General features: G+C 35.8%; 1 protein-coding gene across 1 annotated transcript in view; it reads left to right on the top strand.

The window, feature by feature from the left end:
* The window catches only part of FCHSD2 (FCH and double SH3 domains 2), a 442,594-nt gene that overhangs the window by 216,821 nt on the left and 200,290 nt on the right, over window positions 1-25,483 (top strand). Inside the window, exons 5-8 of the mRNA XM_037840535.1 lie at window positions 10,647-10,791; window positions 19,480-19,613; window positions 23,120-23,174; window positions 24,287-24,415. Coding sequence (XP_037696463.1) covers window positions 10,647-10,791; window positions 19,480-19,613; window positions 23,120-23,174; window positions 24,287-24,415 — 463 coding nt within the window. The remainder of the gene's footprint in view (window positions 1-10,646; window positions 10,792-19,479; window positions 19,614-23,119; window positions 23,175-24,286; window positions 24,416-25,483) is intronic.

Below are 25,483 nucleotides of genomic sequence, written 5' to 3'. Positions count from 1 at the left end.
CTTTCCTCTGTTGTTCACGGAAATAATTTCAAAATTATCAAAAACTTTTATGTTCCATAAAACAAATAATCTACAAAAGATAGATCATTTTCATGTCTTAAGACAAGATTATATATTTTTAAATTAACACTCATATATGAAATTTAAAGAAGGTAGGTGAAATGGGATGCAAATTGTTTCATCCGTGGCCTACAGATGAAACACATTATTGCAGCAATAATAATGCAAGGTTGTTGTGTTCTGTCATGATCATTGATTCTTTACTTGTGAAACAAATTCTCAATTTGATGTGCTGGGATTTTGTCAGCATAGAGGAAACGAGTGTCTAAGAATGTATTTTAAGGAGCAGAGCTTCCCTTATGGCACAATATTTTTGAAAAAAAAAATCCAGAGAAAAGAGACAAGTAAGAGCAAAACCAGGTGAGAATTTCTCAGTATCTAAAATAGCTCCTGGCACATAGAAGGCACTTGATAAATATTTACTGATTGAATGAAAGAAGTAGGCAAGGGAAAGGAAATATTACAAAATGACTCCCAAGTTTTTTACTTAGGCAGTTGAGAGGCTGGTGAGGCTGTTGTGGAAAAAGGCAATAGAGGCCTCAAGATTGCGGGTGAATGTGGCAGTTTTTTTGTCTGTTTGTTTTAATTTGGAGTTTTAGTTTTAGTTATTTTAAATTTCCCTTTAACCTTTTTAAAATTTGTGTTTGTGTTGGTATTTTAACAATTCTTATCCATATAATTCATCCTTGGTATAAAGTAGGTGAAGAATGCAAATGAGCAAGTCAAAGTGTAACTTCATCTTCTTTTTTAAGCCTCTTCCTTTCATACATCTTCTCCCCTGGAGTAATTGCTATTAAAAGCATGTTGTATTTTCTTCCATGTGTTTTTCTTTGTGATGCATACATGCACACACACAGTTTGTTTTTAACAGAACTGGAATCATTGTATACATATGCTTCTGTAATATTCCCCCCCCCCCCACTTAAAGAGTCTAATTTAGACATCTTTTTGTGTCAATATGTTCAGGTCCCCCTCCTTCAAATTAATGGCTGCTTGACTGCCATAATATGGGTGGATTATAATTTTGTTACTGATTTCCCTGTTGGTAGTTACTTAGTTTATTACTACTGCAAATAATACTCCAATGAACAACTTCTGTGTGCACATAGGTGTGTCTTCATATACTGTGAAAATATGTTTGTAGGGTAAATTACTAGAGGGGAAAATGCTAAGTCAAAGCATTTAAAATGCTGATATTGTCAAATTGTCCTCCATAAACTCTGTATCAATATATTTTACATTTCTTCTAACCTTATTTGAAATATCCCATTTCTTTTTACTTTTACTAACAGTGCATGTTATTAGTCTTTAAGATTTTTTGTTGCCAGTCTGATGATATGTGCAGCATTTAATTAAAACATACCCATTGGTCCGGAAACTAGACTTCTGTAACATTTCTCTTGGACTCTTTATTTTAAATCTTTGAAGGCAGGTTCTTAGTCCCCCTTTTTTTAAATATTTTTAATTGAGATTGTTCAGATACCATACAACTATCCAAAGATCCAAGAAAGACCAAAAAAAAGGAAACTCAGATCCTCCCATACCCCTGACCATGCCCCCCCTCCATTATTGATTCATAGTTTTGGTGTAGTACGTTTGTTATTGTTGATGAAAGAATGTTAAAATACTAACTGTAGTATATAGTTTGCAATAGGTATATATTTTTTCGCTATATGCCTCTCTATTATTAACTTCTAGTTATAGTGTCATACATTTGTTCTAGTTCGTGAGAGAGATTTCTAATATTTGTACAGTTAATCACAGACATTGTCCACCACAAGATTCACTGTTTTATACATTCCCATCTTTTAACCTCTGACTTTCCTTCTGGTGACATGTGTGACTCTGGGCTTACCCTTTCCACCACTTTCACACACCTTTTAGCACTGTTAGTTATTACATGCTACCATCACCCCTGTCCATTTCCAAATATTTAAGTTCACCCTAGTTGAACATTCTGCTCATAATAAGTAACCACTCCCCATTCTTAAGCCTCATTCTATATCCTGGTAACTTAAATTTCATGTCTATGAGTTTACATATTATAATTAGTTCGTATCAGTGAGACCCTGCAATATTTGCCTTTATGTGTCTGTCTTATTTCACTCAATATAGTGCCCTCAAGGTTTCTTCATCAACCCATTTGTTTTAAGATGGTTTTGTTCAAACACTATACATTCTGTCCTAAGTAAACAATCGTTGGTTCCCCTTATATTCACGTATTTATATATTGAGCACCATTGCTACTCTCTATATAAGGACATTTCTTCCACAAAGATGGAGGAAGAGTCAAAGATGGCATAGAAGCAAAAGAAAAAGACAAGAGAAAGAGAGAAAAACAAACAAACAAACAAACAAAAACTTGATAGCTAGAGGGTGACATAAGGAAAGATAGCATTAACCTAAAGTAGAATAAAGAGTCAGACGACATCTCCAATCCCAGGAGTCCCACACCCTTCCCCTATTCCCCACCCCCTCATATGCATTTAGCTTTGGTATATTGCTTTTGTTACATTAAAGGAAGCATAATACAATGTTTCTGTTAACTCTAGCCTCTAGTTTGCATTGATTGTATTTTTCCCCCAATTCCACCCTATTTTTAACACCTTACAGTGTTCACATTCATTTGTTCTACCTCTTGTAAAAACATATTTGTACCTTTTATTACAATCGTTGAGCACCCTAGGTTTCCCTGAGTTACACAGTCCCAGTCTCTATCATTCTTCTTTTGTTCTGGTGTCCCACGTGATCCCAGCCTTCCTCTTTCAACCATGTTCACAGTCATCTTTGTTCAGTGTACTTACATTGCTGTGCTACTATCTCCCAAAATTGTTTTCCAAACCTCTCACTCCTGTCTTTTCCTTTCTGTTTGCGCTGCTTCCTTTAGTGTTTCCCGTACAGCAGGTATCTTGTTCACAAACTCTGTCATTGTCTGTCAGAGAATATTTTAAACTTTCCCTCATATCTGAAGGATAGTTTTGCCAGATATAGGATTCTTGGTTGGTGGTTTTTCTCTTTCAGTATCTTAAATATATCACCCCACTTCCTTCTTGCCTGCATGGTTTCTATTGAGAAATCCACACATAGTCTTATCAAGCTTCCTTTGTATGTGATAGATCGCTTCTCTCTTGCTGCTTTCAGGATTCTCTCATCTTTGATGTTTGATAATCTGATTATTAAGTGTCTTGGCATAGGCCTGTTCAGATCTATTCTGTTTGGGGTATGCTGCGCTTCTTGGATCTGTAATTTTATGTCTTTCTTAAGAGATGGGAAATTTTTATTATTTCCTCTATTATTGCTTCTGCCCCTTTTCCCTTCTCTTCTCCTTCTGGGACACCAATGACATGTAAATTCTTGCTTTTCGTTTTGTCTTTAAGTTCCCAGAGACGTTGCTTGTATTTTTCCATTCTTTTCTCTATCTGTTCTTTTGTGTGTAGTTTTCAGTTGCCTTGTTCTCCAGTTCCTGAGTGTTTTCTTCTGCCTCTTGAGATCTTCTGTTGTATATGTCCATTGTGTCTTTCATCTCTTGTGTTGTGCCTTTCATTTCCATAGATTCTGCCAGTTGGTTTTTTGAATTTGCAATTTCTACATTATGTGTGTCCTTCGTTTTCATTATACAGTTCAGCTCTTTTGCCATATCTTCCCTAAACTTTTTTAATTCACTTATTATTAGTTGTTTCACTTCCTGCATCACAGTTTAAGTGCGAGTTGGTTCCCCTGACTGGGCCATAACCTCATTTTTCTTGGTGTAGGTTGTAGTTTTCTGTTGTCTAGGCATGATTTCCTTTGTTACCCCAATCAGGCCTCCCCAGACCAGAATGGGCTCAGGTCCAGAAAGGAGAAATATTCAGTATCTGGTTTCCCTGAGGGTGTGTCTTAGAAAATTGGTGCACCCTCTGATGCCTCTGGTCACTGTGCTTTTCTGCCCAGCAGGTGGTGCCTGTTAGCCTATAATTCTTGTCTGGTATAGGAGGTGTGGTTCTTTTTTCCCCAAGTTCTGAATGAAAGGCAGGTAGTAGAGCTGGGCCCCACCCCTTTCCTCTTCGGGAAGATAGACCCCTTAGGGGGAGGTCATTAGCATTTCAATGGTCTCTCTCTGCCTGTGCTGTCTCCACCCTGATTTGGGTCACAGAACTGGGAACTGAAAATGGCTGAGGCCCTCTCCACTGAGAAGAAAAAGGAACAGAGAATCCCCTTCAGAGCTAGTCTGAGGTGACCGTCTGGCTCCCCAAGGTCAGTCGTCACCCAAAGCCACTGTTTGCTTGTTGGGGATTCCTACCTCGTAGTGAGCAGTTCACACTTGCTAATTAAACCCCAGTTGGAGCTCAGCTGGGCTACATTTGCTTGCTGGGAGAGAGTTTCTCTCTGGCACCAAGAGGCTTTGCTGCTCGAGCTATGGGGGAGGGGTCTCCTGATTTAGATCCACAATTTTTACTTACAGATTTTATGCTGTGATCGTAGGCATTCCTCCCAATTCAGGTTGGCATATAATGAGTGGACAGTCACGTTTGTCCCCCCGCAGTTATTCTGGATTATTTACTAGTTGTTTCTGGTTTTTTTTAGTTGTTCCAAGGGGACTACTTAGCTTCTACTCCTCTCTATGCTGCCATCTTAGATCCTCTCTCTCTCAGTCCTTTTGATGTAAATGTTTCTGAAAGGTCTTTCAGCCCTCTAGTGACTCTTCTCAGTAATCTTATCCATATTTCTGTCTTTAATTATTGCCTGTAAACTGGTAATGATCATATTTCTTTATTAACTCTTGAGTAACCAAAAGTTAGCTGCTGCCGACTTCAGCTTCCTTCTAGATCTCATCCTCTCTTATCTGGAATGTTAAAGTAGCTATGTCTCTGCCTCTGATCCCTCTCTTTCATAATTCCATTGGCAACAGTGCCACTAGCTATTTTTCTGTTTTTGTAAAATAGATCCTTGGGAAGACGGTTGCTGCAAAGGAGAGGCTAGGCCTCCCTATAATTGTGCCTAAGAGCCTCCTCCCGAATGCCTCTTTGTTGCTCAGATGTGGCCCTCTCTCTCTAGCTAAGCCAACTTGAAAGGTGAAATCACTGCCTTCCCCTCTACGTGGGATCAGACACCCAGGGGAGTGAATCTCCCTGGCAACGTGGAATATGACTCTCAGGGAGGAATGTAGACCTGGCATCGTGGGATGGAGAACATTTTCTTGACCAAAAGGGGGATGTGAAAGGAAATGAAATAAGCTTCAGTGGCAGAGAGATTCCAAAAGGGGCCGAGAGGTCACTCTGGTGGGCACTGTTACGCACAATTTAGACAACCCTTTTTAGGTTCCAAAGAATTGGGGTAGCTGGTGGTGGATACCTGAAACTATCAAACTACAACCCAGAACCCATGAATCTTGAAGACGATTGTATAAAAATGTAGCTTATGAGGGGTGACAATGGGATTGGGAAAGCCATAAGGACCACACTCCACTTTGTCTAGTTTATGGATGGATGAGTAGAAAAATAGGGGAAGGAAACAAACAAACAAACAGACAAAGGTACCCAGTGTTCTTTTTTGCTTCAATTGCTCTTTTTCACTTTAATTATTATTCTTGTTATTTTTGTGTGTGTGCTAATGAAGGTATCAGGGATTGATTTAGGTGATGAATGTACAACTATGTAATGGTACTGTGAACAATCGAATGTACAATTTGTTTTGTATGACTGTGTGGTATGTGAATATATCTCAATAAAATGAAGATTTTTAAAAAAATAGAAGTAGTAAAATGATACTCCCCTCCTTGAAAGTCTCCTGTTTTTCTCTTTGCCAGTAGGGTGAAATTTAAATTCCTTTTTATGATATTCAAAGACATTAATAAACCTGGCCCTAAATTAGCTTTCTGTCCTCATCTCTAGGCATTTTTCCTTCCTTCATCCTTGGTTCTCCAATCCTTGGGCACCTCAAGCTGCAATTGTAATGTATTTCTTATTACACCTCAGCTGGACTGGAATCAGTCTTCCTTGCTACCTTTACTTCATTTTCCTAGGCTCAGGATAGTCTCCCTTCCTACTATCAAGAAAAATAATAAATGAACACTCATTTATTAAAATACTATGCTCTCTCCTTGTTATCAATCACTATATAAATTAATGTTAGATTATGATCTTATCACACGTTCTGGAGTCTCCTTGAGGTGTGGTGATATTAGGATGCTATATTTCTAGGCTTGAGGAAGATCTATGATTTTATTTGTAGGTTTTTTACATTTTTACTTTGAGATAATTTTAGATTCACATGCAGTTATTTTAAATAATACAGAGAGAGCTTTTATACTATTTGCCCAAATGGTAACATCTTGTATAACTACAGTACGATATCACAGCCCAGAAATTGATATTGATATAATCCACTGATCTTATTTCAGATTTCATCAGTTTTACATGTATTCTTTTGTGTATGTGTGTGTGTGTTTATCTGTGTGTATTAAATTCTAGGTAATATGTACATTTATGTGACCAATTCACAGACAAGATAAATTTGTTGGTTCGGTGAATGAAAAATTCTTCCTGGCGAACTTTTCTCTGGGTCTCTCTTTTCCAGCATGATATCCATACGAGAAATAGTTCACAGTATGATTTCAGATGATATGCAGATGAACATTTTTATATTGTGTTAGTTCTGACTTAATTATTACAGCAAGTTAATTTGTAGGGAAATCACAAGTTGGTTTTGGGCATGTGAGGTTTAAGGTGCCTATTAAATATCCAAGTTGGAGATACTGAGCAGGCAGTTGAGGGTCAGGGAAGATGTCTGGGCCAGGGACTGAGCTCTGGGGAAGTCCGGCATTTACAGGGCAGTGAGATGAGGAGGAACCAGGAAACGAGACTAAGAAGTGGGCAGTGAGGTAGGAGGAGAACTGAGAGAGTGATAGAATTTATTTTCAGAGAATAAATTTGATTTACAAAGCAGAAGGAAGGGAGATAGGTAGGGAATGAGGTAGGGAGGGAGGATTGGATGTGTGGATGTCCTGGAAGCCATGTCAAGAAACCGTTTCAAGAAGGGAGAGGTGATAAACTCACCTTGACAAGCAGTTTTAGAAGAGTGGTGAATGCTAAGACAGATTCAATGGAACCATGAGAGACTAGGAGGGAAAGTGGAAACAGTAGTTTTAGACAATTCTTTTAAGGAGCTTTGCTGTAAAAGGGAGCAGACAGTGGAGATGGTGTGTTTAGATGGGAGATATGGTATGTTTATCTACTGATGAGAATGATACAGTAGGGAGGGAAAAGCTGATGTTGTAGGAGAAAGCACAATTACCATTGATATTCTTGAGTGAGAGATAATATAATGTAGTGTAAATGTGAAGGGTTGGCCTTTGGAACACAGGCAGTTCATCCAAGTAATAGGGATGGCAGATTGTATGGGTTCAGCTGCAGGGAGATTGGTAGACGTGGTGAGAGCATGTGGATGTTGTCTTTTAGTGACTTCTTCCGCAGTTAAGAGGGTGGTCATACTAGAGGTTTGAGAAGAGAGGAGAAGACGCAAAATAGAAGATCAGGAGAATAAGTGTATCCGGAAGAAATATAGTAGGATTGCTGAGTAGCCCTAAGAGATTACTAGGTTTTATTTAACATGAATTTAAGATGAGACCAAGCAACAAGATTGTTTCTCTAGCCATATTCTGCTTCACAGATTTGGTATGGTATAAACAAAGTTTTAGATTTAACCAAGGTTGGAATTTGTAGGCTATAATGATAGAAAAAGCAAAGGGCAAGGGTGGTAACAATGTATATAAAGGAGTGATTATAATGAAGGACCACAATAGCCAGGCTGGGCAAAGAGGTGAGAAAGGAGAGTATGAGAGGGATGAGAGGCAGTGAAAAGGAAGCAAGATCAAATGAGTTGTGGGTTCTGATAGAGTTGAGTAATTTTGGAGTCAGGATCCTAAAGGAAGTGTAGAAACATTGGAGGTGTTTGTTGGTCAGAGACTGGATGATTGAAATGGGGGTTAGAGCAGGGGGTAGTAATTGGTAATGATACTCTAGGTTAGACCCATGAGAATGTTATTTCCTGGTGGATAGTCTTAGAAAAATTTCACAGCTTCTCTGAGTCTCATGATTCTCCTTTGTAAAATAGGGGCAATGCCTATCTTGCAAAGTTGCTGTGAGCATTAAATGATATGATAAATATAAAATTACAATAGTTTTTAGCATGTAATGGGTTCTTTAAAGAATTTCCTTCCTTTCTTTATAATTTTGTATCTCGTTTCCTGATCTGAGCAGAATAGCAAAATACCATAGATGCTTGGTGCCTTTCCTCATGCTTCAAAATTGCTTTATGTGAAACCTGGTGAAATAAAAATTTAAAATATCACTCTGCAAACCCATTATTGTTTTTCACCTGTCAGAATGAATAACACTACCACCAGTGGAACCACCACTATAATGTTAAAAAGTACTCCTATTTCTACTATAATTCTACTACTATTAATGTTTATTCATTTAACAGACTCTTTGTGCCAGGAGTTTCCACATTATTGCATTTAATTGTTAAAATAGCCCTGTAAACAACATGGTATATTTTTGTTATTTCTCCCCATTTGCCAGTTGAGGAAATTAAAGTATTGTGAGTATACTAGGTACAGTTAATTATGCTGGTTAAACTAGAACTTGAACTGAGGTCTTCTGACTGGCAACTGAATTCCAATCTTTTCTTGGTACCTCATTGTTAAGGATATGTTTGCCTGCTAATTTATAAAGGTGTCTTTTATTAACTTTCTTTATAATGAAAAGAGTTTTCTTTTTATTGTACAGTCCTAATCATTCATTCATTCATTTATTCATTCCACCCATACTTACTGAAACCTCACTAATTATTAGGCCATGTGCTAGGCCCTAGGAATATAGTGGTGAGCATGCCCCTCCCTTCACGGAGTTTTCATTATAAGAGTGAAAAACATTAACTAAACAATTGCATAATATATTTATAATTGAAAACTCTGATAAGTCCTGTGAAGGAAAAGTGCTAGAACCATGGAACAAATAATAGAAATGGTCTTGATTGAATTTGGGGGATAGCTTGCTGGTGATCAAGAAAGACTTCCCTAAGGAGGTTGCATTTAAGCTGAGATTTGAAGGGTGACTAGTAGTTAACTAGGTGAAGGGGGAAAGGGTAAGAGTCACTATGTTGAGGGAAGAGCATGAATGAATGGAAGGACCAAGCTTATTTTCCTCCCTCCCTCCCTCCCTCCGTCCCTCAATTCATAATGGTTCGTTCTCATTTTCATTATTATTTTAAAATATTTTTGTGTAAATTAATAGTTACAAAGCACAGTATTGAAATTTTCTCTCAGTGCCTTCTCTGAAAAAAGCAGTTATTTAGACTGCTTAGGAGAGCTTGTGATAAGTTTGCATCACATGTTCCATCAGTTGTCATGCACACAAGCCATGGGGGACGTTAATTTTGCTGTTCTTTAGTCCATCAGTGCTTTTATGATGACTTTTTTGTTGTTTTTGGCATAACATACTGAATCTTTTTTCCAAAGGGATGGAAATATACCTCTGTTTAAAAAAGTGAATATTTCCATCTAAACTGATTAATTTAGGGTATTTCATGAGCTAATCCATAAGACTCCTTGGCTGAAAAACATAGTTTATAATTCTAACTTAGGATCATGTTATATAGCATATGGTCCCATACATAGCTATAATAGAAAATTCATGTGATACCAGAAGGAAAGTCTCAGAAGGTAAACATTATAATCTATCAAACTTTCAGTGCAAGTACCTCATTTTTAAAAACAAAGTACTATCCATTGTTATGATGTTATAAAATATGTTCACTAGGAGCATATTGGAACTAGAAAAGGCATTTTGAAAAGTAGAAGAGAAGGTTTGAAAAGGAAGTTGGCTGGAAAAAGCAAAGGGTGAATAATTTTTTAATTTTTACCAGAGATTGCTTAGAGTATTTGTCAAGCAGAGCTAATGGGACTTGGAATGACTCTAAGCCAGTATGTTGCTGGCTAAGAATTATAACAACAGAGAGACAGATGTAGAGCAACAATAGCCTAGACTTCTTTTGTCAGACAATAGACCTCTTAAGCACATAAGCAGTTGTTCATGATGTGTGTTTTTCCAGCTGCATCAATTTTTGTAAGCAAATAGTATGACAATACTCGAAAGAGAATGTACTTTAGTGATAAAGTACCTTGGTCTTTATCTTAGTACTTCCCATATTCTTGTTGTATGATCTAACAAGGATAATACATTAATAAAATAATGACACTCATTTATAATGAGGACTCTGAGATAGTGAAATATGAATTATCAGATAAGTTATTCACTCATTTTTGTAGTTAGCTTTATCTAGAACTGTAATTCTTTTATCACTTTAGTCCATTATTAAAAATATTTAATGAATCAAAATATCCTATTGCCAAGGTATAGAAAAATAAAGTATGTCATGTTTATACTTACATTGCTAAAATATTATTACCTGTAAATCATTATAAATACATTTACAATTATAAACCAGACATGCATTCTATTTGTCAATACTAGCCAATAAACAAATGGTTACCTAACCTTTTCTTCCTTTTCCCTGCCTAATACTTTTCTGTCTTTTGAATTTAGGAGCCTGTATCCTGTTTGGAAATCTTTTCTCGAGGGAACATTGCAGGTTGCCCAGTCGCGAATCAATATATGTGAAAACTATAAAAACTTCATTTCTGAGCCTGCAAGGACAGTGAGAAGCTTAAAAGAACAACAACTAAAAAGGGTATTGTTTCTATTTTTATCCTTTTCATACATTTTAATATATTTTCTATACATTTTAATAGCTCAGTGCTATGTATGTAATCTGCAAGATTTTATTATACTTCATTTAAAACTTTGAGCTTTCCTATACAGTTACATTGTTTCCAGTTGACATTTTACTAGGATTTTCTGATTTCCACATGTTCCCTCTACTATAGTTTATTAACTGTTACAGGTGACTGTAATTTGAATTCATGGACATTCTGAAAGTTCACTAAACTCTTCTTAGAAATATCACTTTTCATCTTAATTCAAGTAATTGGATCTACTTAGTTTCATAGTATTGAAAGGTTTCAGAGATGTATTTTCTTTGATTATATAGAAATCCAGAATTCATGGAAAAATGTTTTTATTAAATGTGATTTTTATGAAAAGATTGCTGTTGAAAGTAGATGACTGAATTGTATCCTTTCTGAAATAAACAATTAGAATTGTCTTTTTGAAGAATTAGTATTAAAGTAATTGTTAAAGGGTATATTTCCAAAGTCATCCATTGTTTTGATTCTGTTTGTCATTTGGATTTTCAAAACTTTTTTACAAACTAAAACTAAAAAGTCTTATATTTTCCTTTATTGCCAAAGATGACTTCAGTAGCTTGAAATCAATGTATTAAGTGGGTACTTCTGCATGTATAAAATTTTGATTTCTTTGGAGTACTCACCTAATATCACTTGGTTTTAACACATTTGAGTAAGAATGACTATGTTTTATCTTGGCCCAAAATTATCTCTTTCAAAACAGACATGATGGAAAACTATGGGATCATTGACTAAACAATGATTTCAGGTTGGAGGAAAATATATTATGTTGTGTGTGTGTGTGTGTGTGTGTGTGTGTGTGTGTGTGTGTGTGTGTATTTATATATGCAGAAAGAGGGTGGGAAGGTAGAAGCAAAGAATTAAATACCAGTATAAATTCCTAACCAGGAGAAAATACTGCCTTCTAAATGGCCAGTGCATTTACCAAACCTAATTGAATTACTGGAAAATTTCACCTTTCTCGTGATAAGAATATAATGAGAGAGGTTAACTACTACTGGTGCTTTTCTCTTCCACTGATGGACTAGTCTCCGACCTGAATTTAATCAGCATTCTTAGGCAAAGTATGTTTGGTGAGATTTTGCAGTGCCTCAAATCTATGAATTAACTTGTATTGTAGCTGAAAATAATGGTGTTTATGTTCTGTCCAAGCAGTTTTAAATATTAAGTACATACTGGGCATACCCATCAGAACTGAGATTGTAACTGACAGAAACATGCTTCAAACTCTCAAGCCAAGAAGAGAGCATATTAATGCTTGTGTAACTGAATGTTCCAGAACTTTGAGCATAAGCGGATCCAAGAGCTCAGATGGTGGTATTAGAATTCAGTCTTTCTCCCCATCCTTTAGCTCTGCTTTCCCCAATGGCTTCGTTCTTTAGCAACTCTCTCCAAATTACCAGATTTATAAATCTTACAGCTGGCATTTCCAGATTTTCCACTTTCCCAAAAGTTCCAATAGAACTATCAGAATTGAGGCTCATTGGCTTATTCTGGGTCACAGACTTACCCCTTGAGTCAGGGATTACAGTCATCCTCATGTAAACTATATGGACTGAAAATGGGGGAAAGAAAAGGAAAATTATGATGGTTTCCCCAAGGAAAAACAATGAAATAGAAACAGAACAAGCAAAAGTAACAAATGGCTTCTACAACTTGTTTCTCCAGTTATATTTTCCAAACGATACATAAATTAATTCCAGATAGACAAATAATCTTTTTTCCCCTTTTCCTTCCACTTCTCCTTTGCCTTCTTTTGGATTAATCTAATATTGTTTATTATTCCATTTTACTCCACTATTAGGTTCTTAATTTTATAATCTTACAGTATATTTTTAGTAGTTTCCCTAGAGATATGCCTCCCTATTTTATAGTTACCTTGATTTGGCACTTTTATTATTCTTCAAACCTGACTCCAAATTTATTCATTACAGTCTACTTTGAATTTGTATTTTGCCACTTTATGAACAATATAAGAATCTGCCAACAGCATAATTCCATTACTTCCCCATTATGACTTTTCTACTTTTTAGCCTTTTGATTCTGTCCATATATATCTTTTGGAATTTTTTTTGCATTTTCTGTAATTCCGCCCTTTTTTCTCTCTGTACTTCAGTCTGAATATTTTCAATGACCTTTCTTACAGTTTATTAATAATCAGTTCTGTTATGTCTAATCTGCTGTTAAACTCATCTTTTGGAATCTTAATGTATTTTTGAGTTCTAGAATTTCTGTTTGGCTTTTTCAAAATAGGTTACATGTTTCTGACGCAGTTCTCCATGTTTTCCTTTTATCCTGTTAAACATATTATTCTTAATCTCAGTTTTATGTCTCTTTTTATTTTCTGCTTTCTGTTGGTTTTCAGTTATTTGGGCCTACATTTTTAGTATGTCTCACAATACTGGACATTGTGTATAAAATATTGTAGAAGCTCTGGAAGGTACTATTTTCTTCTAAAGAGAGTTAAGTTTTCTTCTGACATGTAGATGGGATCCTATCATATCACCTTGATCCTGTTATTGTCTGGTTTTAGGCTCTTGTAAGGCTGGTCCATTTCCCTTTTATCCTTACTCCTATAGTCTTAAATGAAAGTGTGGGGTGCTTACCAAGGCCCCTCTACTTTGACAACACTTGAACTCCAACCTCTTCTCAATATCGTGTAGCTGCTCTGATCCTCTTGTTTCTGCTCAGCTCTTTAGCCTCTTAGGTACTGGTCTCTACTGGATTTCTCAGTTTCATCCTACACCTACTGTTTAGAAGCCAACTAATGATTCAAGAGAAAATTGCATACAGATTGTTGGCTTTTCATCTCTGCAGTATCCTTCTTTCCAGATCATTGCCTGTCAAGTCTCTGCTCTTTTGGCATCCTCGAACTGCAATCTCTGTCTGCACAGTCTAGTAGGAATTCCACTTTCTGTAGAAACTGTTTCTTTGTGCCACTGTCCTAAGGAAGAATGACAGGGCTGCTTCTCTTCTCCTAGATATCACAGTCCCTTAAGTTCAGTGTGCATTGTTCTTCGATTCCTTCAGACAGGTTGGTTTGTTTTTTTTTTTTCCCTTATATTTTGTCCAACTTTTAGTTTACAGACTAGAGGAGTATAGGCTGATCCAGGTTGCTCTGTCATGATCAGAATCAAGTTGACCTTTATAATACTTTGTGTAAATCCAAACTCAGACCATTTTGGAGATTATGAAAATTATATTCAGCTTTTTCAGAATCATTTTATGTATTATAAATCAGAAGAATAATATAATCATTTTCTGTGTTACAAATCAGAATAATAACCGAAGTGTTTTTTGCCATTCTTACATTTACTTAGCCGTATTTTTGTCCATATATTCCTTGTTTATACTGAAGTTGAAACTGATGCTAAAATGTTAGAGACTTAGGTAGTAAATAACAGAGCAGGGACTTGAATATACTACTTCCTAATTATAAATCCTATACAGTCTTTTAAAAACACCTGAAGTTTAATATTTAATTAAAATATTAATTTAATTAAAATTAATAATTTAATTAAAATACACACAACTCCTTTACCTTAGTAGACTACTTAATTTCCTTACAACTTTTTTCTTCTTAGCTTTAATAATAGTTGTAGTCAACATACAGATAATGTTTTAGAGTATCCCTATTCTCTCCATTTCCTAATTCTCTCCATTTCCTATTTAATTGTTCAGTCTTCATTTTATTATTTTTTTTACTGCTGGACAAATTTCCCATTTATTATGCTTTATTTAACCATATCCCTATTGTTGGGCATTTGAGTTAATACATTTTGGACATTACCACTAAGACTGCACTAAAAGTTAACTTTTTCTTTTAAATTATTTTCTTATGATAAATTTTCAGGAGCATGCTTACTGGCTCAAAGAACCTAATAGTTTGTAGGACTTAGATGTATTGGCCCAGGTTACTTCTATTATTATTCATGTCTTCATGTTATGAGCAGTTCTATCTACCCTAGTGCCCATGTCATACTCAGGGGACATACTTTTAATTTCTTCACTAGAATCCTGAGTTATAATATCAAAGTTTGTCATTTTATATGATCCCTTAGACTTAATGTGAACTTATACATTCCTTTCTGTTTCTACTCAGTACTGTTAACTCTTAGGAAAGAAGTAGGCATAAATTATACCAAGACTTTTCTTCACGTAGGTATCTTTTAGCTCCTTTTTTAAGTACATAACTTTGCCTTCCCCCCCCCAAAATGAATTCTTACAGCAAAAGTTTATTTTAAAAGTTGGAAAGGGAATCCCTAGTAATATTTTTCTTTGCAAATTAAGTTTGGTGACTTTTTTTGTTTAATAAATATTTTTGGTATTTTTCAATGTGGAAGAGCACTTTCCTTTGAAGAAGAACCCAAATTATTGTGACTTAAAACAGTTTACTTTGGTTGTGGATTTATTGTTAAGAAAGGATCACAAAGATTTATTTGTATATGTGGGAAATTTCTAATACTGTTTGACACACGATATCTTAGAAACTTATAAAAAAGGAAAAAGCAAGTAGCAATAGACTCAGCTATATTTTTCTGATGAAGTGTTTGAGAAATCTTTTCAAAGATGTGCAACATGCATCTGGTATGGTGATACATGTAGAAAGTAATTTAGTTAATTAATAGTCCTTTATAGATGAAAGTGAAATAATCTCCTTACGCTATTTCGTCCAGGACTAAGGAGAGAAAAATATCTTGTTCTTCGGTGGTTAGGAATATGATAAGCAGATGACTGTGTCTGTGTTTCATGTAGTCTCATACACACTTACAAATGTCTTTCACTTTGTGTGGATCTACCAAAACCCTATCCAGATAGTTTGCAATCCCTAGGGAAACCCTTGACCACTGTGTGTTCTTTACTCCCAAACTATTCGAATTAGCAGACACTTTCAGTAGATGTATATTACCACAGCACTCTTGGGCTCCCCTTTAGCCAAAACCATACTGATTAGTTCCCTTGAGGCCAAGTTCCATTATTTGGGAAGAGCACTTTGGATATCGATACCTTATAACTGACTCCACTTTTAAATACCCTATCCTGTTTTCCTATTAAAAACAGTTGTATTTTTCAGACCATATTCCAGTTTTTGGTTCTTAATATCTCATTGTAGCCAGGGAGCACTCCCTTGGCTCTTTGCACCTGCAACCATGGCATTTTTGAGATACTTAACACTTCTCTATCGGAGTGTCAGGTTGTCATCATATCATTTATTAAACAAAAGCTTTGTATACGATAAGCAGTACTAAAATTTAAGAGGGAAAGAAGGAGTTTTTGTTTTTTTTTTTATCTTCATTTTATTGAGATATATTCACATACCACGCAGTCATACAAAACAAATCGTACTTTCGATTGTTTACAGTACCATTACATAGTTGTACATTCATCACCTAAATCAATCCCTGACACCTTCATTAGCACACACACAAAAATAACAAGAATAATAATTAGAGTGAAAAAGAGCAATTGAAGTAAAAAAGAACACTGGGTACCTTTGTCTGTTTGTTTCCTTCCCCTATTTTTCTACTGATCCATCCATAAACTAGACAAAGTGGAGTGTGGTCCTTATGGCTTTCCCAATCCCATTGTCACCCCTCATAAGCTACATTTTTATACAACTGTCTTCGAGATTCATGGGTTCTGGGTTGTAGTTTGATAGTTTCAGGTATCCACCACCAGCTACCCCAATTCTTTGGAACCTAAAAAGGGTTGTCTAAAGTGTGCGTAAGAGTGCCCACCAGAGTGACCTCTCGGCTCCTTTTGGAATCTCTCTGCCACTGAAGCTTATTTCATTTCCTTTGACATCCCCCTTTTGGTCAAGAAGATGTTCTCCGTCCCACGATGCCGGGTCTACATTCCTCTCCGGGAGTCATATTCCACGTTGCCAGGGAGATTCACTCCCCTGGGTGTCTGATCCCACATAGGGGGGAGGGCAGTGATTTCACCTTTCAAGTTGGCTTAGCCAGAGAGAGAGGGCCACATCTGAGCAACAAAGAGGCATTCGGGAGGAGGCTCTTAGGCACAACCATAGGGAGGCCTAGCCTCTCCTTTGCAGCAACCGTCTTCCCAAGGGTAAAACTTATGGTAGAGGGCTCAACCCATCAAACCACCAGTCCCCTATGTCTGTGGTCAAGTTAGCAACCATTGAGGTGGGGTAGGCCAATACCCCTGCATTCTCCACAGGCTCCTCAAGGGGGCACTACATCTTTTTTTTTTCCTTGTTTTTCTTTTTTTTTTTTTTTTTTTAACTTTCCCTTCTTTTTTAAATCAACTGTATGAAAAAAAAAGTTAAAAAGAAAACAATTTTAGCCTAGCTGTAAGATGAAATAGTATTCAGCCATAAAAATAATGAAGTACTAATACGTGCTACAACATAGATGAACCTTGAAAGCATTATGTTAAGTGAAAGAAGTCAGATATATAAGATCACATATTGTGTGATTCCATTTGTATGAAATGTCCAGAGTAGGCAAATCCATTGAGACAGAATATCGATTAGTGGTTGCCGGAGGCTGGGGGTAAAAGGAGAATGGGGAGTGACTGCTAATGGGTACTGGGTTTCTTTTTGGGGTGATGAAAATGTTCTAGAATTAGATCATGGTGATTGTACAACCCTTTGAATATACTAAAAGTCACTGAATTAATTATTCACTTTAAAAAGGCAAATTTTATAGTATGTGAATTATAGCTCAATTTTAAAAACTTACTATTTTAAGATAAAAGATCTCTGTGTGAGACCTTAAAAATGTGTTCATCACAAAACTGTGGTACACGGTATAATGGGTTACATGATAAATGGTATCATCACTTCCTACCTATGACTTTGGGTGAATTATTAATCTCTTTGAGTCTGTTTCCTCATGTTAAAATGGGACGACTACTATCAATACCTTTTACACAGAGTTGCTTTGAGGACTGAACATGATAATATCTGTAAGTGCTATACATGGTGCCTATGCAGTAGCCACAGGGAATCTTTTTAGGTGTAACTTATCATAGGCTACACCTGGCATGAGGTTTGCTTAGAAGGACATAGGAGAGGGAATACGGATTGCCAGCAGGGCAGTATCCAACATTAGTGGAATTAGTCCTCTCAGCAGTGTATGCCTCAGTCCACATAGCTATCCCGAAGTTACTCCCTTTGGCCCTCCAGGTAACAAGTCTGAAACAAGATAATGAGATTCACATGTGCAGGGCAGCCTCCTACCCTAAAGGAGACTGAGATCTTTTATTACAACTCCATAGACAGAACTTCCAGGGTGTCTGCGAGGGACATGCGCAGATACAGGAATCACCACCCTCATGGAAGCCCAAAGCCATAGTTTCTCTGTCAAATATTTGTAGTTCATTTATAGTTTCTCCCAATCCCAATGTAATTTATCAGTCAGGATTCATAAGCAATATTGCCTAATAATACAGCTGGTATTGTGTCTTCATCAGGACTCTTAGAATACAGAGCTAGAAAGTTAAGCAGTGGTCCAGTTTTCATACATTGGGGAAAGGTTTTTTTTTGTTTGTTTGCTGTTTTTGTTTAAAACAACAACAACAACAAAACTATTAATAGGCTGATTAGTAAGTCCTCAATAAATGTGTGAGTGGTTATTTTGCTTTTACATGCCCATACTGGACTTTCCAGAGCTGTCATTCCTTATGAAGTGGTCCCTTCCTTAACATATAACAATTTCTGGGAGGCTCTTGCCTGTATGTCATATAATGTAAGTTTAAGTTTATTCCTGCCATATCCTTGCTGTACTCCATACTTTTCAGCCCTGCACAGTAGTCTCTCACCAGTGTCTCTCACCTGCTCTGCTGAGCTTTTGTCCTTCCCCAAAAACACTTGACAGTGCTATTCCAGGCACAGCAGGTTTTTACTGGTGGTTGCCCTGAGGTGGCCTCAGGCTAGTGAAACTTCCCTGTGGTTTGTCTCAAACAGGGGGAAAATGACTCCCCTTTGGACACTCAGAGAGGTCCCAAAGCAGTGTTACTTTGGCCCCAATGTGTTGAGTTTAGTGATTAAATAGTTCTTTGAGTTCTTATGAATATCCCTTCTCCTAGAATGTTCTATGTGCCTCCAAGGAGTAGGACTGGGGATAGTTTTGAGTAATAATTGTTATCTTGTACCCAGGTTTCCTTCTTCTCTCATTAGTCTTGAGCTTTTCAAGTCACACTTCTCAAATTTCACTCCTCCTTTCCCAGAAGAATTCAGTACTTCTTGCATCATCAGTTCCCCAAACATATAGAGATTTGATTAAGATTATGAAGAAATACAGAATTGTTTTATTCTTTTGCCTTTATTTTCATGATCTCTCCAACAGTAAAAGCATTTTCATAGTTGCTCTTATGCCTTACCTTAATATAAGTCATCAGCAGCACCCAGGGGTTATTTCTCAAAGCAGAGTTGTTAGGGAAACTGTGACACTATTCAATACAGCACTTAAAATGGGACTACCAGTTGTTCACTGGATTTTAATTTGCAACTTGAAGGAGACCAACAGTGCTGATTCTTCTCCTGGGTTTCCTTCCTGAAAGCAAAGTGCATAGTCCTTTGGACAGATCCGTTTTCTATAAACCTAAAAACTAAAATCAAAGTAATTGCACTTTGTTTTTTACAGTGTGTGGACCAGTTGACAAAGATCCAAACTGAATTACAAGAGACAGTGAAAGATTTAGCTAAAGGCAAAAAGAAGTACTTTGAGACTGAACAGATGGCTCATGCAGTACGGGAGAAAGCTGACATCGAGGCCAAGTATGTGTTTTTAGCATTTTTGAAAAACTGATTATGCAAATAAATGTTATCTTTACTAATACTTTGCTCTCCTATAATACTGGGTGTAGACTTACTTTTAGGTTGTGTTGGTTTCATTTGACCTAGTTAGTAGGAAGGGATGGTAAATGAATACTTATAAAAATATTGACTGGTTTTTATCTAAATTAATATAGCAAAATGAGAATATTTGATTTGTCAGGTTTTTGCGTGAAGTTGAATTTTGAAAAGGAAAGAAGATAAATGAGCATTATATTTTCAGAGTTGAAATCTTAGCAAAAGTTGCTATGGTATCTAAATAAAAGAGTTTGAGACTCATTTTTCTCACACTAGATTTTAAATCAGTTGTAGTTGGAAAACCCTGTGATCCTTAAGATGCTATTAAAGGATGGTGTACATAAACATCAGGTGAAGAGCGCTGGAGTCAGTATAGAAACCCTGCCCTAGGTGCACTTTTTTCTCCCACATGAAATTCAGAAATATGTAATTTTTAATGAATGTTTTAACAACTGTTTAATACATGTGAATTACAAGATCTTCATTTTGAGAATAATTAGGAAAAGATGGACCTGGCAATTGGTAATAGAGATATAAAGCAAACAACAGAGATTTTTTTCCGTGAGAACTTGAGGAAAGATAAAAAGATGATAAGGAAAGTAAACCTACATCATAAAACTGGACTCTGAAGGGGTCTGTGAGAAGGAGAGTTGAGAATCAATTCAGTGAACTTACTGATGCAAAATTTAGGTGTCTGAACTCCTAATCATAAAATCAGGAAGGTTTTGAGCACTTGTACAAACTCATTGGCAAGGAGAGGAGTGACTTTTCTGATATGTTTTTACCTATAAGAAACTTCATAAGCATCTTGTGAAAACTCAGGTACTTCTGGAAAGTTTAGTTAGTAGGAAGGGATGGTAAATGAATACTCATAAAATACTCAGTGTACAAAATATATTTAATAATTCCTTAATTTAGTTTACTGTCTTTATTGTTTTATTTTTGTGATCATACAAATATATCCTGTTCTTCCATAGAGTGAATGAACTTGTCTTCCCAATAAGACCTGAATTTTTTGGTTTAGGAGATTTCTGATAGGAATGTATTGTCAAGGTGGTTTTTAGGAACTTGTTTTTTAAACCTTTCAGAAATTCTGAAGCAGCGTTGACAGATTTGTAGAGCAGATAAAAATACCTAATTTAACTAAGTGCCCTACACAGGTGAAAACAGGGACAGTGGAGGCTTTTCCTGAGAAGTGTATGTTTGACTGGGTTTAATTCTCAGCTGCTGATTCTAACCCTAGGAACTCCCTTCTAATATGACCTAAATTCAAAGGGGGCAAACCAAATTATATATTTTGGTTTAATGTGTAACTTTTCTGAAAATTAATTCAACTTTAGAGTAAGAAATGCCGCTTTATCTTCATTCATACACTAAATGTTTATTGTGTGATTATGTTGAGCACTGTGGGTACAGAAATGAGTAAAATAAGCTTTGTGCCCTCGAGGATTTTAAAGCCTAGAATTAAAGACAACTGTGTTTAAAATTAACTTTATGATATGTTTATTCACTGTAGACTCAAAGAAATTAAGTGATTAAAGTCAGTCAACTGGTAACTGATTATTTATAGCAGTAGAGTGAAAATACTGTTATGAAAGCATAGAAATAGATTAATTTTGCCAAATAAGGGAACCCTTTACTGAAGAAGTGACATTTGAAAAGAGTCTTAAAGAATGGGTATGATTTTTACTAAGTAGAGATGAAAAAGAAGATCAGGAAGGAGAAATGAAAACTGGATTACATAAAGTTTTGATAGATGGTAAGATTTATGAATTTGAGAAACTATAGAAGGAAGAGGGATACAGTTTGAAGGAATGAGTTCCATTTTGGATATGTAGATTCTGAAGAGCCCGGGGACATTTGGTAGGGAGTTGAAGATCTGACTCTTAAATGTGAGAATTTGGGCCTCAACATCTCTGTGAATTCAGGGATCATTTGCCTATCAGATGATAGTTATAGGGATGAAATCATATACAGAATGAGGTGAGTGTTTAGAAATCTAAGGAACATTAACATTTGAAGGGTAAAACGGGGAAGAGGAAACCGTAGGATAGTTCATTATTTGTATATATAACATTTTTTCTAGATTGTAATCTTTGAGGACAAGGACCTTAGCAGGAAGTATATGTGGAGTAGCAAGTGAAGCAGAAGCCAAAAGTTAGAACGTTACATTGGAAAATCCAGGTGCAAGTCAGCCTAATTGAATAGTGACTGTAGGAAAAAGAAAATTGAGTATACCCCAAACACAATCTTTCTTAACCTGAACAGGTTCTCTCAAATCTTAAGTTTGTGTCCTTTGCTTTTTTAAATCAAAATGAATGGGAATCTGATTAATCAAAAATAAAATATCCATGAAATATGAATATGATAGCATAGAAAATAATAGGAATTTCTTAGACCCAGTTTTTTTTTAACAGTGAGGAAATAGTTGAGATGCATATGTGTACATCCCTGAATGTTTTATCTCTCGAAAGAAATTTGAGAAGCTTCTTTTGCTATCCTCCTCACATTTGCTTATCAGATACTGGCTATTCAAGTCTTCCATTCTCAAGTAGTCATAATACTTCATGTTATGGCATAGCTGGCCAGCACTTGTATTGAATTCTCCCATGGCAATCACCATGACACTGCAGTCAAGACAAACATTGCCACCTCAGAAATCACTGTTGTGGGAGTGTTAGCTCTTCCTTAGCATTTGGTTGTTGACTTTCTCTTTCTCATCATCTCTCGGTGTTAGAATAAAACCAACATATTCTGACAACTGATTGTTAAATTATGGTTCCCTCTCCAAATCGAAAGGGGTCAAGGGAGATAAGGGTATCAGAATGGGAGAAGACTAAATAGAGAAAACAAAATCATAGGATAGAGAGTCAAAGATTTTCTCTATGTTTAGAATACCCTGAAGAGTGGAGGGGGCACACAGGCAAGGGCTGAAGCAAGAGGAACCTTTAATGGGGGAAATAATGGAATTAAGGACTTTGTAGAGCCTGGTCAATATCATACTGTAGATTGCATTCCTGCTATTGTTACAACCCGTCACACAGGTCCCTGAAAGCCTGCTGACCTTTGCCTCCATACGTTGGGGGTCCCTAGATTCCTTGCAGGAAGTAAAGTGTGTAAAATTGAGTGACACTAGGAATAACCTATGATTTGTTGACTCTTGTTTATTAGGATATGCCAGTATGTATTGAAGATTTTTGTCAAATTGTGTATTTCCTGCTTCACCATAAAATTATTACATTCTTTATGTGATAAAAGGGAAATAAACATTGCTCTTATTTTGCCATTTTAAATTCTCTTTTACAATAGTATCTTAAAAATAGTCACTTTTTAAAAAAATTAGTAAGTATATTTATTACTAAATTATTATTTATTACTTTATTATGTAATTTGATAATTTTATTAAACATACTTTTCTACTTTTATTTTAGATCTAAACTTAGTCTTTTTCAATCAAGAATCAGTTTACAGAAAGCAAGTGTAAAGGTGAGTTTTTGAAAACTGCACTTCACAATTGAGTAATCTCTTAGATTATAAAATAAGACTTTGGTTCTTTTGAGGGTGAAACATTTCAAAGTCATTAATTCAGTGAGGAACTTTCCTTCCCAGTACATGGGTCTTTCACCTAGGCGTCAGCACTCTGACTGGACATTACTTTCTTCTCAAGACTGCTTTAGGGAGAGACTGTTGTCTTTATCTCTTATTAAAAAAAAAAAATTATTAGCAAAGTTGTGGGTTTACAGAACCATCATGCATCAAATACAGGAATCCCATACACCACTATATCATCAACACCTTGCATTGGTATGGAACATTTGTTACAGTTGATGATAACACTTTTTTATAATTGTAATTTTTTTTAACAATGGTTACCTTTGTTATAATTGAAATATTATTAAAATAGTACTATTAACTATCACACATAGTTTACACTTTGTGTATTTATCTCTTAATCTTGGTTTGGTAGCCTGTTGTTTTTAACTTTTAGTGCTAGAGATAGTCCACAGGCTTTAGAAAGCGACACAAAATCTATTTCATGCAGACTTACAGATGTTCTAGGCCAGATGCAAGTGAGTTTTTCTTGTGGGATCCTCAAGCTATAGAATGCCAGATAAGTAAGCCTGATGACCTGGCTTTGACTGCCAGGCTCCCATTTAGAATGCAGTTCCACTGTCACATTAAGAATGCTGATTTTTTAAAAACTATTTTCTAACTCGATTAGATTTAACCGCATCTTTGAAGATAAGGTACTTATTAATTTGGAAACCTTTATTTTACCATCTGATTAAAATGAGTAAAACATTTTGAAGATCTCTAGAAAGCTTTGGTTGATTGTTAAGTGTAAATAAAAAATATTTGGAAACACTTTTACCACCTGTTACAATTCTATTCACTGTTTAATCTTCAAGAGTGCTGAGTAATTTGTGTAAGCATGTAAATGTTTTTCCCCAGCCGGTTCCCTTTATTTTTGGTAGGGAGCCATTAATTGCTAGTTAAGAGTGGTATCCTTAAATGTTTTGCAGCGCACTATCAATTTGTACTGATTTCTTTCCTTTCTTTTTTTCTTTTTTTTTTTTTTTTTTTTTAATTTATTTTAGTTAAAAGCCCGACGATCTGAGTGTAATTCTAAAGCTACTCATGCCAGGAATGATTATCTTCTTACATTAGCAGCTGCAAATGCACATCAGGATCGCTACTATCAAACAGATTTAGTTAACATTATGAAGGTAATACAGCCTTAATATCTTGCTAATTTTGTTTCATTAAAAAAATATATCTCATGAATTGGATGTTGGGGATATGGGATCGAGTCTGTAGAATAGCAGCCAGGTCATTGGGCATTTCATTGGAATATACTTGATGTTATTTGGTTGACCTCTGTTTCTGGTAATTCCGAATTAATTTTTAATGTAAGAAAATGTTTTAAGCCAAACCCTGGTAATGGATTGTATTATTCCCTAGTGGTGGCAGATGTTTACTGTATAGTGGTTATTGATATTGATAGTGGCTCAGACTGGGGGACTACTTTTCATCTATTTCCTGAGACTTGGGTCATTAATATTAATAAAGTACTAAAGCTAGTCAGAATCTTCAAGTACCTTCTGAATCATCAGACAAAGACTGATTTTTTGTTGTTAGGTTGTATGCTTATTTTCTAAATAGTGTGTTGTATTTTTATATCTCTTAAGTAACCTGAATACTTTATTAATCAAAATATTGGCCATCAACCATGTCTGATAATAACTATGTGACAATTTTTTGTTAAAAACTTAGAATTTAAAACTTTCATAATTTTATCCTTAATTGATGGGTAAAAATGCTAGATGATTTTGAGGTACGTGTGGGACAAAAGGAGAAGATGTTTAGTAGCTATACAACGATGTCTCTGCTTTGGACGTTACTCTGAAATGCAGATAGATTGGATTACAGTTTCTTGTGTAACCAAACTTGTTCATGGTCTTTCCCTATTTATACCATCCATATGTACTTTGACTTTCACTAAGAATCTATATAGAAATAAAGGAATCAGGGTAGAGAAGAAGAAAGCCTTTTAAACCTGCTACAAGGTTCCCCTTTGTTGCTGAAGACCTCTGCTTTGGACTGAATCTCGTCCTTTCCTTTCTTCTGAGGGGCCCAAATATTTGATTATTTTTTATATCTGATCTCAAAGGGAAAGCTTTTGGTCTTTCACCATTGAGTATAATGTTTGCGGTGGGATTTTTTTTAGATGCCCTTTATCATGTTGAGGAAGTTTCCTTCTATTCCTGGTTTTCTAAGTGTATTTATCAAGAAGG

The sequence above is a fragment of the Choloepus didactylus genome, chromosome 6 (genome assembly GCF_015220235.1).
Source record: "Choloepus didactylus isolate mChoDid1 chromosome 6, mChoDid1.pri, whole genome shotgun sequence".
NCBI lineage: Eukaryota > Metazoa > Chordata > Mammalia > Pilosa > Megalonychidae > Choloepus > Choloepus didactylus.
This window is presented reverse-complemented; position numbering and strand designations above follow the sequence as displayed.